We start from the raw sequence: 16,281 nt of genomic DNA, 5'->3' as shown, positions 1-16,281 counted from the left end.
TAGAATTTTTTTCTCCTACTTCCACTTTTACTTCCCTACACTTTTTCGATGATTTCAATACTTCTACTCTGATATTTTTTTTTTGTGCTGTATAGTTACTCGTTACTATTATAAAAATTACCACTGCCAGAACAGTCGATGGCAGGTTTCATGAAGCTCAAAACATGTGTATTATCAGCGCATACGAAAATAAATGCTACTGTATGCATAAATAAAAGCTGCATTTGAAATAATTAAAAACAATATGATGTTCACATTTTTTACTCTTTCTTTAATAACTACATAACACAGTACTTGTACTTTTACTTTCAGTACTTGAGTAGCAAAATTTTTAAAAAAACTACTTGCAATACTTAAGTACAAAAAATGTTGAATACTTTAGTACTTCTACTCAAGTCACTTTTTGATCGAGCACTTCTACTCAAGTCACTTTTTGATCGAACACTTGTACTTTTACTCAAGTATGGGTTTCGAGTACTTTATACAACTCTGCGTGCACCCCATTGCACCTCGATGGTGAGGTATGCTGCCCAAAATGGTACATTCATTATTTAGTTATGTTTTGGTGCAATTGGCAGACCTTTTAGGCAGCGAGTATATTCCCATTCTAAGAAAAGAACAAAATTGATCCTGGGCATTGAGGCGTATTCCCACAAGTGCTATTGACCAGTTTTGGAAGGCCATTTAATTCTGGTAAACTGCTTAAGCTCTGTATGTTCGTGCAGTTTGAATATCTTTTTGGAGGTACAAATCTTCTTACCGAAGCCACCTTTTTATAGTAGTACACTTGTTTGTGGACTTTTAGGAGCACTGTGCAATTTGTCACAGAATGTACCAATCGAGATTGCCCACTGATTGTCAAGTGTATGGTTGTTTCTTTAAATTTTTATGCATGTGTGATTGTCTGCATTTGTTCATTAATCACGTTATGGTTGTACACTTGTGTGCATTTTTAGGAGTACAGTGAGATTTGTTACAGATCATACCAATTGGGATTGTTCACAGATTGTATAGTGCATGGTTGGTTGTGTGTTTTTTTTTTTTTTTTTTTGCACATATACATGTTTACAATTTTCTTTCAGATTATCTTTCCGTCTATTAACTATTGTGATTTATTTTCATTGTGCACATTTTGTGTTTGATTACTTTCTATGTTCAGTCTGAATTAACAAGCATTTTTTTTTTTTAGCACTGCATTTTCTTTTTTTTATTACATATATGTTTGGTATGAGGACTTCTGTGCTGATTGTTCATTTGTGGCATAGCATGTATTAACGCTACATTTAAGAAGTTGAATATACCTCTTTACCCCGCATTTACCAGAGCAGTTCCAGGCCTAAACCTTTCAGATGAAAACTCTTCTGTGTAGATAAGCTTTTATAAGAGATTTTGTGTTGAGATAATTGTCACTGACTCGGTTATGATAACCTGACCAAAGACTCTCTTATCTGGTTACTGGTCATATCTATAATTCTGCAGCCGGCCTATCAAAACAGTGATCATATTCCTCTGGTGCAAACTCAAAAGTTCCCAAAAAAATAACCAATATAAGGGTGTCTTGTTAAATCATTTGTTTTTTTTTCTATATCCTCCAGCACTTGTGGGGTGTCGGGAGCTTCTACATCTGAACATTAGGCTTTGCTAAATGTTCCTGTTTGTCAGTTGCAAGAGGAACAGGAAAATAAGTGGGATGCTGACCGATACTGCTGGTGCCACTAATCAGTATAGTAACAACATTGATTGGTCAGGTTTTTTAACCACTTCCAGACCGCCCACCATATATATACTGCGGCAGGGCGGCCCGGCTGCGCAAAATCACGTATAGGTACATGATTTTGTGCAGGGGGTCTCGGGGGTGCACGCACTGCAGGAGCGCTGCTCCCACTGTGATTAGACACAATGGGAGCAAATCAGTGGGTCGTTGGCCACCCATGATCATGCAGGAGAATGACAGAACAGCCGTCCACTTATGTAAACAAGGCAGACGGCTGTTCTGTCACAGAGGAAGAGCGAGATCTTGTGTTTCCGCTCAGCTCACGGAAGGCGGCAGGAGACCTCCCCTCCCTCTCCTTGTAATGACAGCCGCATCGGTTGACTTTACAAGACAGCCGACCGTCGGCTATGGACGCCAGTACCAGGGTGATGCCTCTTGCTGCAGGCATCACTCCGGTACAGCATTTTCCTGGAATATCGCAATATCGGTTACCTGAGGGGCCATTTCCGATATATCGGGGAAAGTGCATATCAGCCCCCGATATATCGGCATTGCCGATAATCGGTCGATCCCTAATAAATATATATATATATATATATATATATATATATATATATATATATATATGTGTGTGTGTGTGTGTGTGTGTGTGTGTGTGTGTGTGTGTGTGTGTGTGTGTGTGTGTGTGTGTGTGTGTGTGTGTGTGTGTGTGTGTGTGTATGTGTATATCTATATATATATATATATATATTTGGATGCCTGCCTTTACACTCACGTGAACTTTAATGGCATCTCGGTCTTACTCTGTAGGGTTCAATATTGAGTTAGCCCACCCTTTGCAGCTATAACAGCTTCAACTCTTCTGGGAAGGCTGTCCACACGGTTTAGGGGTGTGTCTATGGGAATGTTTGACCATTCATCCAGAAGCACATTTGTGAGGTCAGGCACTGATGTTGGATGAGAAGACCTGGCTTGCAGTCTTTGCTCTAATTCATCCCAAAGATGTTCTATCGGGTTGAGGTCAGGACTCACTGATTGTTATGGACCTTGCTTTGTGCACAAAAGCAACGTGTACAGTCATGTTGGAACAGGAAGGGCCAACCCCAAACTGTTCCCACAAAGGTATGCTGAAGCCTTAAGAGTTCCCTTCACTGAAAGTAAGGGGCCAAGCCTAACCCCTGAAAAACAACCCCCCATTATAATCCCCCCCTCCACCAAACGATTTGGACCAGTGCACAAATCAGGGCCATAAAGACGTGGATGTGTGAGTTTGGGGTGGAGGGACTTGACTGACCTGCACAGAGTCCTGACCTCAACCCAAAAGAACACCTTTGGGATGAATTTGAGTGGAGACTGCGAGCCAAGCCTTCTTGTCCAGCATATCAGTGCCTAACCTCACAAATGTGCTTCTGGAAGCATGGTCAATCATTCCTAGAGACACCCCTAAACCTTGTGGACAGCCTTTCCAGAAGAGTTGAAGCTGTTATAGCTGCAAAGGGTGGGCTTTAGACCTACTGCTACAGAGAAGTTAATATTCATTTCTGAAAGGGTAGTAATTCTCTTTTTTTTTTATGAATCATTTTATGTGTATGTATTGTTAAATGACTTGTTGGCAAATGTTACTATAAAAAGCCTATAGTATTTGACATTGTACATTCTATAAATGCATTGTTGTAGTTGCCTGGCAGCTGATGTTTCTGGCGGGTATATCTGGGACTGTGTAAGGAGAGGCATTCTCCCTTTCTTACGCTGTGCTGCGGTCTTCTTCTACTACCTGCTGGGAGTGATGCCACCTGACGAACTGCAGACATTGGGTAAGCCATCAGTTAATGTTGTCGCCAATGGGGTAAAAATGATATGTGATATTCAGTAAAATGAATTGCCCGTGCTTTGCAGTGATCCCATTGTATTACCAGTTATGAAGACTCAACATATTCCTCTTGGTTCTATTGATCAGTGTCCATGAACAAGAAGCTTTTTGTGTCTTAATATAAATGGTCAATGCTGCACGTAGAGGTGCCTTATGTTCTTCCTACATGAACAAGAAACCGCCTGAATACCCACACAGAGCAAGTTCATCACGATTGTAATATACTCGTTAACATACAGACAATTATTTACATGTATATTTAAAATTGATTGAGAGAGTTTAGTTCATCTTTAATCGTCGCCTTTTACACATAAAGCCTAGGCTCTGTATAATAAAGAAACAATATAGCTAAGGGCCATCAAAAACCTGTTAGGCGGCTTGATGTAATGTTGAGCAAAGATTGAGCTGTTTATGGCTACCACTGGAGAGCTAATATGGCCACCTTATCACTTTATCATTCTTTTTTATACTATTTCATAATTGGTTACATCTATTCTTCTGCATTTTTTGCAGCGGTTCCTGAAGAGCAGTTTGAGGCTTTGTGCAGCTACCTCTGTTTACCTACCAATTTGTTTCTACTTTTTGAAGAGCACTGGGATACTGTGAAACCACTTATCCAGAGGTACATAGCTTACTGTTTTCATGTTAAACTTAATGTCAACTCTATAATCACTACTCTTCTAACCTAACATTTCAACTCTTAGCCAGAGGAAAAAGATCTAGAGCTGCTTATTTTTAATTCTTGCAAAATGAGCAAACGGTGTGGCCCAGGCATTGGGGCAAGCAAGTAGAATTTTGGGGGGTTTTAGGCATCACCAGCAGGAGGAAGTAGGTCCTAATTCTCACATATATAGATTTTTAGCTAGACCTCATCTAGAATACTGTTCCGTTCTGGAGATCTCCCTTACAAAAAGATATTGGTAGGATAGAATGAGTGATGATCAACAAAAATAGTGAAAGATATAAGGGACAAAACATATGGAGAGAGTGCAGGAACTTAATATGTACACTCTTGAGGAAGGAAGTTTGAAACCTTAACTACTAGAACACCAGTATGTTAAACTCCCTACCCGTCATGGGACTTTTTTTTAGGTTTCAGCTTTGTGATATTTTGACTGACAGTTACATGGTCATGCAACACTGACTCATTTTTTACTATGTAACAGAGAAAAGACAGAAAATTCAAAAATAAATTGTTTAATTTTTGTTTAGTTTTTGCTATAAAGCTTGGCAAATATAAAATCTTTCCTATTTGATCTAGGCCAAAATGTTTTCTACCACATTTCTTTGGTAAAAAAATTGTCTTTGTGAGTATTAGAAGCTACAAACTATAGTCTAGAGTAGAGGTGTTTGAAATAAAATTCCTGAAGGTCCAGTTAGTAAAATCATCTTCCAGCAGAGGTCCGAATCACATGTTTGATCCCTAACACCCCATCTTCACATTGCAGTCCTCATCCTCTTTATAGCACCGCTCCCTCACATTGCAGTCCCCAGCCCCTTTTCACATTCCTGTTCTCACCCCCTTTATAGCACCCCTCCTATACATTGCAGTCCTCAGTTTCACTTCACATTCCTGTTGTTCCCCCTCCCCCCCTTTTATAGCACCCCTTCTTCGGACTGCATTCCCCAGCCCTCCTTCACAGTCCTCACCCCTCTGTAGAACCCCCCCCCTTCAAATCACTCTCTTCACATTCCTGTCCCCGCCCCCTTTTATATCACCCCCCCCTTCCTACTTCACTTTAGTTTCCGGACCCCCTTCACATCACCCCCAACTTTCCCATTTTTCATAGCAGCGACAGAGCCCTCTTCCCTGTCCTAACTTGCGGAGAGCAGGAGGCACAGAAGGTCTAGAGCCGACATCAAAAGGGTAGCACAGCGATGGACGGAGGGCGGGAGCTGCCCAGTTAACTTATTGCTAGGAGCACCCTGCATCCTAGAAACCAATCAACCAGTTAACTGGGCCAGCTCCCACCCTCTGTCCATCACTGTGCTGCCTCCCGATGTCTGCTCTACAAAGAAGACAGTGCTACCAGCAGCTGAGGTGAAGAACAGGCTCTAAATGGCGTGACTGGGGCCTGTCCGGATGGGACATTGACTTGGTCCAGATCCAGTCCGCCATTTAGGGATGCCTAGTCTACATTATATCTTTGACATGCATTAGCCCTGACTGTCTATCTAATTTTTTGAGGCCCTAAAATGGCAGGACAGTTGATTTTAGTTGAGTTCATAAAGTTATTTCTCACACACATGAGTATGCTGCATGTGTGAGACTTTTTTACTGCCTAGATGCATAGAGGGGCCAAAAATCCAAAAAGCACCTTCAGGCTTCTATGGGTATAAATAATAATGCATCTGATTTCCTTATACCTATCACTTCCTGAGGCCCTGAAGTACCAGGATAGGAAAAACACCCACAAAACAACTTCATTTTTTGAAGGAGACCCTCCAACATTTAATTAGAGGTGTAAAACCTCAAATTTGTTGCCATGGATTTTTGAAAAATAAAGAAACAAACAAACACATTTTATTTTACATACAGCCTAAATTAATATATTTCTCACACACAGCATAGTCATTCTTAGAATTACACCCCAAAGCACTCCGCTTTCCCACCGCAGTGTGGGGATACCACATATGTATGTGAGACTTGCAGCCTAGCTGCATAGAAAGGCCTAAAATCCAAGGTGCACTTTTAGGCCCCTTTCACACTTGTGCGACCTGGATGCTACTTCAACTCGACTTGAAGCAATGCCTGTGATATCTTGTGGTCTATGGACCTCAATTTGCATCAAAGTCAGACCAAAGTAGTGCAGAGACTAATTTGAAGTCGGTGTGACTTGAAGTTGCACGGATATGAATGGTACTCATTGGAAATCTTGGGGTACGACTTGTCATGCGACTTTACAGTCCCAAGTTGCAGGACAAGTCACACAAGTGTGAAAGGGGCGTTAGGCTTTTAGGGGAAAAAAAATATGACATCTCATTTCCTGACTAGCTCTCACATGAAGGAGCACCAGGACAGAAAAAACCTGCAGAAAGAAAATTCTTTTTTTTTGTTAAACAAAGTTTTAAATAGGATATTTCTAACAGCATGGGCATACTAAAAATTGCACCCCAAAACACATTCTGATGCTCCTCCTGAGTATGGGGATAGTATATATGCAAGACATTTTAGGAGCCTAGCTGCAGAGACGGTGCCAAAATCCAAGGAGCAGTTTCAAGCTGGCAAATACATTCGGATCTAATTTCCTGACTACCTTGTACATTTTGGAGGCCCTCAAGCACCAAAACCCCCAAAAGACCCCACCCTATTTTGGAAAAGCAAATGCTCAAAAGTAATTTTGAAGATGTACAGTGAGTCTTTTGAATATTTTTTTGCCGCACGTTTTTGGAAATGAAAATGATTTTTTTTTTTACACAAAGTTGTCAATTAATAAGCTATTTCTAACGCATATCATAATAAACAAGCAAAAAATTGGGGGAGCAAACCCTGAACATGTATATCTAAAGCCGGTGCAGCTATGGACCAAGCAACATGTATATCAAAAAAGAATAGCGCAACCATGCAAAAGAAATGACTATTAAATATGGAGACAATCCATAAATAAAAATGGGGATTTAGTCCCACCATATGGCCATATCGTGCTCAAGCCCACCACTGCGTCAAAGTACCCCATTATCAGTGGGTCCTACACTATCCATAAAAAAGGGGTGAATCCAGCCTCTCCAACCCTTGGAGACAACACTCCTTGCTGGGATGGATGTGCTAATGCACTACAAAGGACTCCTCCTATATCTACTTGATGGTGGACTCTGATAGAGTACAGGTGTGTGTGGGGGGATGCTCAACCTCAGAAGTCTGGTCAAACCGAATACATAATAAACAAGCAAAAAATTGGGGGAGCAAACCCTGAACATGTATATCTAAAGCCGGTGCAGCTATGGATCAAGCAACATGTACAGTACGGAAAGTATTCAGACTCCCTTAAATTTTTCACTCTTTGTTATATTGCAGCCATTTGCTAAAATCATTTAGGTTCATTCTTCTTCCTCATGAATGGACACATAGCACCCCATACTGACAGAAAAACACAGAATTGTTGACATTGTTGCAGATTTATTAAAAAAGAAAAACTGAAATATCACATGGTCCTAAGTATTCAGACCCTTTGCTCAGTATTTAGTAGAAGCCCCCTTTTGATCTAATACAGCCAGGAGTCTTTTTGGGAAAGATGCAACAAGTCTTTCACACCTGGATTTGGGGATCCTCTGCCATTCCTCCTTGCAGATCCTCTCCAGTTCTGTCAGGTTGGATGGTAAACGTTGGTGGACAGCCATTTTTAGGTCTCTCCAGAGATGCTCAATTGGGTTTAAGTCAGGGCTCTGGCTGGGCCATTCAAGAACAGTCACGGAGTTGTTGTGAAGCCACTCCTTCGTTATTTTAGCTGTGTGCTTAGGGTCATTGTCTTGTTGGAAGGTAAACCTTCGGCCCAGTCTGAGGTCCAGAGCACTCTGGAGAAGGTTTTTGTCCAGGATATCCCTGTACTTGGCCGCATTCATCTTTCCCTCGATTGCAACCAGTCGTCCTGTCCCTGCAGCTGAAAAACACCCCCACAGCATGATGCTGCCACCACCATGCTTCACTGTTGGGACTGTATTGGACAGGTGATGAGCAGTGCCTGGTTTTCTCCACACATACCGCTTAGAATTAAGGCCAAAAAGTTCTATTTTGGTCTCATCAGACCGGAGAATCTTATTTCTCACCATCTTGGAGTCCTTCAGGTGTTTTTTAGCAAACTCCATGCGGGCTTTCATGTGTCTTACACTGAGGAGAGGCTTCCGTCGGGCCACTCTGCCATAAAGCCCCGACTCTTGGAGGGCTGCAGTGATGGTTGACTTTCTACAACTTTCTCCCATCTCCTGACTGCATCTCTGGAGCTCGGCCACAGTGATCTTTGGGTTCTTCTTTACCTCTCTCACCAAGGCTCTTCTCCCCCGATACCTCAGTTTGGCCGGACGGCCAGCTCTAGGAAGGGTTCTGGTCGTCCCAAACGTCTTCCATTTGAGGATTATGGAGGCCACTGTGCTCTTAGGAACCTTAAGTGCAGCAGAAATCTTTTTGTAACCTTGGCCAGATCTGTGCCTTGCCACAATTCTGTCTCTGAGCTCTTCAGGCAGTTCCTTTGACCTCATGATTCTCATTTGCTCTGACATGCATTGTGATCTGGAAGGTCTTATATAGACAGGTGTGTGGCTTTCCTAATCAAGTCCAATCAGTATAATCAAACACAGCTGGACTCAAATGAAGGTGTAGAACCATCTCAAGGATGATCAGGAGAAATGGAAAGCACCTGAGTTAAATATGAGTGTCACAGCAAAGGGTCTGAATACTTAGGACCATGTGATATTTCAGTTTTTCTTTTTTAATAAATCTGCAACAATGTCAACAATTCTGTGTTTTTCTGTCAGTATGTGTACATTCATGAGGAAGAAGAATGAACCTAAATGATTTTAGCAAATGGCTGCAATATAACAAAGAGTGAAAAATTTAAGGGGGTCTGAATACTTTCCGTACCTACTGTATATTAAAAAAGAATAGCGCAACCATGCAAAAGAAATGACTATTAAATATGGAGACAATCCATAAATAAAAATGGGGATTTAGTCCCACCATATGGCCATATCGTGCTCAAGCCCACCACTGCGTCAAAGTACCCCATTATCAGTGGGTCCTACACTATCCATAAAAAAGGGGTGAATCCAGCCTCTCCAACCCTTGGAGACAACACTCCTTGCTGGGATGGATGTGCTAATGCACTACAAAGGACTCCTCCTATATCTACTTGATGGTGGACTCTGATAGAGTACAGGTGTGTGTGGGGGGATGCTCAACCTCAGAAGTCTGGTCAGACCGAATACATAATAAACAAGCACACACACACCTGTACTCTATCAGAGTCCACCATCAAGTAGATATAGGAGGAGTCCTTTGTAGTGCATTAGCACATCCATCCCAGCAAGGAGTGTTGTCTCCAAGGGTTGGAGAGGCTGGATTCACCCCTTTTTTATGGATAGTGTAGGACCCACTAATAATGGGGTACTTTGACGCAGTGGTGGGCTTGAGCACGATATGGCCATACGGTGGGACTAAATCCCCATTTTTATTTATGGATTGTCTCCATATTTAATTGTCATTTCTTTTGCATGGTTGCGCTATTCTTTTTTAATAACGCACATCATAGGCAAACTTATAATTACAGCCCAAAGCACATTCTGCCACTCCTTCCAAGTATAGGGATATCACATATCTGAGACTTTTTCACAGCATAGCCTCGTAGAGATGCCCAAAATCCAAGGAGCACCTTCAGGCTTTTAAAGAGGAAGTAAACTTCCATCGATTTTACCTTTTAGGTAAGCCTATATTAAGGCTTACCTATAGGTATTGTAAATATGTCCTAAATGTGCACCGTTTAGGAGATATCTACTGTATATGCCGCCGATTACGTCATCGAAGCATGCGCTCTTAAGGAACGGCCACCCATGCCGTTTCTTCAGAGCCCTGTCCGCAGACCCAGAAAGGAAGACGGACTAAGATGGATGCGGCCTTCAGCGGTGACAGCGAGGCCTTCGTTTTGTAGGTAAGTTTCACATAATGTGCTAGTATGCAATGCATACTAGCACATTATGTCTTTACTTTGTAGGTCAGGAAAAATAACCCTACCCAGGCAGTACTGGAGGACGAACAAAGGGTGAACAAAAGCATTCCTGTGGTTCCAAGAGTGCAGTTGTCCACAAGAATAGACTGAGACTGGTGCCATGAAGGAACGTAGTCAGTGGGATGTGCAGATGAGTTGGTTCATGCAGAAGGCAGAGACATGATCAGCAAAAAGGCAAAGGATCAGGCCACGCGGCAAGCAAAAATGAGGTTGAGAAACAGGCCAGGGTCGGAACAAGCAGCAGGCAGAGGTAACACTGCACTGGTGTGGCTGTGATCAGGAAGACTATTCCTGGATGCATTGTCTCTAGTAACACTGTACTGAGGTGGCAATGATCAGGGACACTGATGATGGCTGCACTGGCTCTGGTGACACAGGCATTGGTATGGCTAGCGCTCAGTAACATTGTTGCTGACTGCACTGGTCTGGTGACACTGTGCTGGTGTGGCTAGTGATCGCTGACACTGGCTGGCTACACTGGCATAGTGTTACCAGAAAACTCCCAATAAATATTAGATCACCCTATCTGAAGCGTATCAGATAAATAGAAATATTTATATACTGTATATTCCATATGGATATATCCATATTGCATTGAAGACTTCAGACTCCGAAGTAAGTAAAAGGCAGCATGCTTTCAGGAAAAACTGGCTTGCATCTGAGATGCTTTTGAGTTTCTTTTAAATTACTTTGACTTGTTTAAATTTGCATTCACATAGACTTATATGGGGGAAAGAACACAGTTTAATTACAGCAATATATGATATGCTGGTTTTACCACAGCACAAAGCAAATCCAAAAGTAACTACAAGCGTGTTCCAGTAAAATGACTCACTAAATAGTGAAGCCAAAATCGAAATAACTATTGTGGAGCCTCCACCTTTAACAAACAAGGCAAAAATGGCAGCTCCCATATTTCTATTTCCTGAGATTGCTTTAAAAATAGATTTAAAGTGGTTGTAAACCTCTGACATGAAATAGGAACAAAGCATATCTCTCTATATTGTGTATTTGTTTCAATCCAGAGCATTTAGTGTCATTGCCGTCTTGACAGGTAAAAAGGGCACAAGGAAGGGAGCTTCAGCACATACCATGTGATTGACAGTCTCAGCTCTGTTTTTCTGTGTTGTGTGAAGGGAGGCATGTCCCTTCCCTCTAATCAGCTCTGCATCCCTCCCACAGGTACAACTTATGTAGGAGGATTTGCTTCATCTCTGTGTGTCATCTGAGGCCAGTCACTTCACTGGGTATATGTATGGGTTCACAACAAGCACACAAACCATTCTAATTTATTGTGTCTCTATTGAAAACACCCTTTAAACATTCACAGAGCTCATTGGAGCTAGTAGTTTGCACACTGCACACCTGGAGTCCAATTAATGAAATAAGTATAGAGAGGTGGTTTAGAGCTACTTTGGTTGACAAGACACTCACACATTTTGAGATTGCGGTTGATGAAGCATTAGCTGATGTGAAACCTGCCTCACAAAAAAGAGCTCTCTGAAGACATACGATTTATCCCAGGTTCACACTGGGGCTGTTTCGAAATCGTGCGAGTTCAGCTGAACTCGCACGATTTCAAGTCGGAATTTCAGTCTGACTTTGGGGGCGATTTCACTGGTTCCTGCACAGATATCTAAGGAAATTGCTCTCCCCCCCCCCCAATAGCGAAAAGTAGTACAGAAACTACTTTTGGGAAGGACAGTTTCATTTCCAGTAATTGCCTCCGATTTGGCATGTCAAATCGGACCAATGTGAACATGGGCTCAAGAGTAGTCGATCTGCAAATGACTGGAAAGGGATAAGAAGCAATCTCAAAGTGTTTAGGGATTCATCAGTCGATAGACAAATTGTCTCAAGATGACTCCCAAGGCACAACGCAGAATCCTCAATGAGGTAAAGAACCCACAAGTAACAGCTAAAGGCTTGAAGACATCACTGGAACTGGCAAAATATGTACATGTTCTACCATACACAAGTCTTTGAACAGGCAGGATGTCCTCGGCAGAACACCACAGAGGAAGCCACTGCTCACCAAAAAACACATTCATGCATGCCTGAAGTTTATTTAAAGAGCCCCTTGGAAAACCGCAATGCTACTGGGAAAAATTTTTGTGTACTGATCAAACAAAAGTTGTATTGTTCAGGATTATTACTCAGCACTATGTATGGTGCAAAAAGGGCACAGCTTACCAACATCAAAACACCATCCCAACAGCGAAGTATGATAGAATGAACAATCATGATTTGGGCTTGCTTCGCGGCCTGGACCACTTGCCATCATTGAGGGTAAAATGAATTCCCAAGTTTACCAAAATATCTTGCAGGATGTCAGAGTGGCTGTCCGCCAGCTAAAGCTTAGCAGTTAGATGATGCAGCAGGACAATGACCCTAAGCATTAAAGCGGAGTTCCAGCTGTTTTTGTGTTTTTTAAAAGTCAGCAGCTACAAAAAGTGTAGCTGCTGACTTTTAATAAACACACTTTCACCTGTCCTACGATTCAGCGATATGGCCGGCACAAGTCCTCAGTTCTCTCCCTCCTTTTCCACGCACCGCTGGCATCATAAGTGTGGCTTCACCGCCGGGTGTGCACTGCGCATGCGCTTCCTTAGTAGCTGGGCAATCTTCTGGGACCTGTGACATGTCCCAGAAGATTGCAGGGAGGGAGGGGGAAAGGAGAACTTCCGCTCGAGCCGCCTAGTCAAAACTAGGTACCTGCTCCCCCCCACCCCACCCCCCAAAAAAAATGACATGCCAAATGTGGCATATCAGGGGGTCAGGAGCACTTAAAACTGAAGTGCTACTTTTGAGTGGAACTCCGCTTTAAAGTAAATCCGCCACAGACTTGAGAAAAAGAAAAGAAAAAGCCTAGGCTTTAACCCCATAGATATGCTGTGGAATGACCTTAAGAGCCATTCACATCAGACATCCTACAAATGTGTCTGAGCTAAAGCAGTTTTGGAGCAATGGTCACAAATGCCTTCTTAGTGTTGTGCCGGTCTAATCCAGAGCTAGGGAAAGCACTTGCTTGAAGTCATTGTTGTCAAAGGATGTTCAACCCGCTATTAATTCTTAGGCTCTATGTACACGGGACGTTGTTAAAAGTCCCTTGAATGCTGTAATATTTTTTTGTTTTTTTAGGACGTTTAAAACGTCCGTTGTCGCGTTTGCACCCGCGTTTAGCGGGCGTTTGCGTTTAAAATCATTCCCCTTTAAAATGGAAAAACGCGAGCGCCAAACGCGGGTCATCGCGTTCGGTCGCATTTTTGCGTTTGAAACGCTGGGAAAAACGTCCCTGAACTCAACTGCCTGCAAATGACTGTAAACGACCCTGTGTACATGGACAGATAAGATAACATGTAGGTGGGTTCAGGGGCTTCTGAAAAAAACGCCCCACTGCTCCTAAACGGCCATTTACAACGTCCCGTGTACATGGAGCCTAATGGTTCACTTTTTCCTCCAGCACTGTGAATATTTAATGGGTGTGTTCAATAAAAACATGAGAAATTAGAATTTTTTTTTTTTTTTTTATCAGCATACTCATATTGTGTTTGTCTATTATGTCTCTATTGGTGCATTTTCTTGCCACTTAAAGTACATGAGTTTTACCTGGTATTTATTTCACTAAGTCCCCTGTACAGCAGAGCCAACAGGGAGGTGTAGGACTTTTGCATGCAGCATACTTAATTTGCTCTAACAAGGGAAATTCTGATAGGAGAGAGCAGAAAGATGAGCTTATCAGTCTGCTGCTTCTCTTTTCATTGTCCAGTCAAGGGGTGAGGGAGGGGCAATGCCTATAGTTGTTACAGAACTACAGCAGAAACAAATCTAGTCTCCTCCCCTATCAGACAAGATTGAGCTGTTTAAATCTCAGGATCGGATGGGCAAAATATAAATCCGTTGGCAGGGCAAACCTCTTCCACATTTTCATTTCAGTGTTAAGCATATAAAAGTCAGCATAAAAAATCAAGTGGTCTTTAAAATTCACTTGGCTTACACTGATTCTATCTTTAACAACCATTTACATTTTGGATTTCATTTTCTGACATACTTAACAAAAATGACAGCTGAGGAATTATGATTCTGTAAAAAGCACAAGACACTTTTTTTTTATTCAGTTTGTATGAATTAGGTGGCATGTTTCCATGGCATTTTTGTAATACTATTCTAAAATCTACCTTCCACCAATCACAAGTGTGTGCATACTGTGATCTTTACCGGTACTAAAAAGGAGTTATTAGATTGAAGCCCAATGTGATGTGCGACTCTAATCTTCTTAGCATGAATTATGAATTCTAGCCAAGAAGATTTAGTTAGGATAATTAACTTTGTACAGCTGTCACTTGTGTCACTATCTCTCATCACTGTGTCACTATCTCTCATCACTGTCACTGTCTGTTCTATAGGTGGTGCTCTGATCCAGCTGTTTTGAGCGTCCTTACTGGCGAAAAAACAGCACTCAGGTGAGACTACCCCTAATATATTACCCTTGGGTAATAGATATATATATATAGTATATTAATCTTATTTTTTTTTCCTGTGGTTTATAGGTATCCAAGGAAACGCAACACTTTAACGGAGCTGCCTGAAGACTACAGCATCTTGCTGAACCAGGCCTCTCATTTCAGGTCAGATATGAGGGGCTTAGAAAATGCTTTTTTTTTTTTTTTTTTCCAGCCAGGAGACAACAGCTATGTGGATTAAGCTGTCCATAGACCCGGAAGTTCATGCCTGTGTAACTAGCCACCAATCAGGATCTGCAGACTACAGAGCACTCCATAAACATCCATTTTGTTTATGGTAATAGAGAGCCGCAGAGTGGAACCCAAGAGCAGGAGGCTGATTCCGAATGAAACAATAGCGATTTGCAAAGTTGATGTAAAGGGGCTTACAGACCTTGGATAACAATCTCCTGATCATGCTGTTTTTGCTCAGATTGAGTAATAATTTTAAAGTAGTTGTAAACCTCAGATATGAAATCTGAACAAAGCATATCCCTCTATAGCAGGGGTATTGAATTAAAATTCTGGGAGGTCCGGTCAGTAAGCGTGTCTTCCAGCAGAGGTCGGAGTCCCTTGTTTGTGTGAGGATTCAGATCATTCATATCACAGCTCCACCTCCTTCACATCAGTGGCTTCAGTCCCCCCCTTTATATCACAGTCCCCCCCTTTACACCATGGCACCCCCTTTTACATTGCAGCCCCCCCCTTTACCCCCTAAAAGTGTAGCTGAATCCAGGAACAAAAATGTTATATATTGCAGCTTACTTTTCCTAGGCTGTTGTGGCTGAATTCATGTTTTTTTCACAGTTTTTTCTTCATATTCTCTTGGTAATTCGGTCAGGAACACACTTCCTCTCATAGGTTTACAACCATATTGTATCCAGGAGAAGCAGTATTTTTAACCTAGCAAGGAAGTGTTAGAACTATATAACACCTCCCCCTCTTCATAGCATAGGAGGAGGGGTTTTGTAGTCACCCGAGGTAGCTGTGAACAGTTCTAACTGATAACTGTCTGCAGAGGATGTTATCGGCGGGCACAACTTCTGGCTGGATGAACAACTATTTATTTATTTTTACTTGTCGAACAGATATAACAAAATGCTTTTAATATTGTATAGAACGGGCCATAAATGCAAGAAATTTGTTAGAGTTTACATACACTTTTTAATATTTAGAGACTCAGTCACAGATGTTTGCACATTCATTTACTTGTTGGGTTTGTCATATTTTAGGTGTCCGAAGTCTCAGGATTCTGAACGCAAGCACCCAGTGATGTGCCTCCTGTGCGGGACTGTCCTCTGTTCTCAGAACACTTGCTGTCAGGAGGTGGTAAATGGCGAGGAGCTTGGGGCTTGTACAACACATGCACTACACTGCGGAGCTGGAATCTGTATTTTCCTCAAGTGAGGGTTTAGTCTTACCAATAAGTATTGTGATTTTCATGGGTCTGTAACCTGACATTCCAGTATATTATCTCAC

General features: G+C 42.0%; 1 protein-coding gene across 2 annotated transcripts in view; it reads left to right on the top strand.

The window, feature by feature from the left end:
* The window catches only part of UBR1 (ubiquitin protein ligase E3 component n-recognin 1), a 234,394-nt gene that overhangs the window by 206,504 nt on the left and 11,609 nt on the right, over window positions 1-16,281 (top strand). For both annotated transcript variants that reach the window (XM_082275496.1, XM_082275495.1), the window contains 5 exons: window positions 3,392-3,528; window positions 4,098-4,206; window positions 14,707-14,763; window positions 14,851-14,928; window positions 16,035-16,205. In XM_082275496.1, coding sequence (XP_082131622.1) covers window positions 3,392-3,528; window positions 4,098-4,206; window positions 14,707-14,763; window positions 14,851-14,928; window positions 16,035-16,205 — 552 coding nt within the window. The remainder of the gene's footprint in view (window positions 1-3,391; window positions 3,529-4,097; window positions 4,207-14,706; window positions 14,764-14,850; window positions 14,929-16,034; window positions 16,206-16,281) is intronic.

Source organism: Pelophylax lessonae, assembly GCF_965119305.1.
Source record: "Pelophylax lessonae genome assembly, chromosome: 13".
Taxonomy (NCBI): Eukaryota; Metazoa; Chordata; class Amphibia; order Anura; family Ranidae; genus Pelophylax; species Pelophylax lessonae.
The sequence above is the reverse complement of the archived record's forward strand: the minus strand, read 5'-3'. Positions and strand labels throughout refer to the sequence as shown.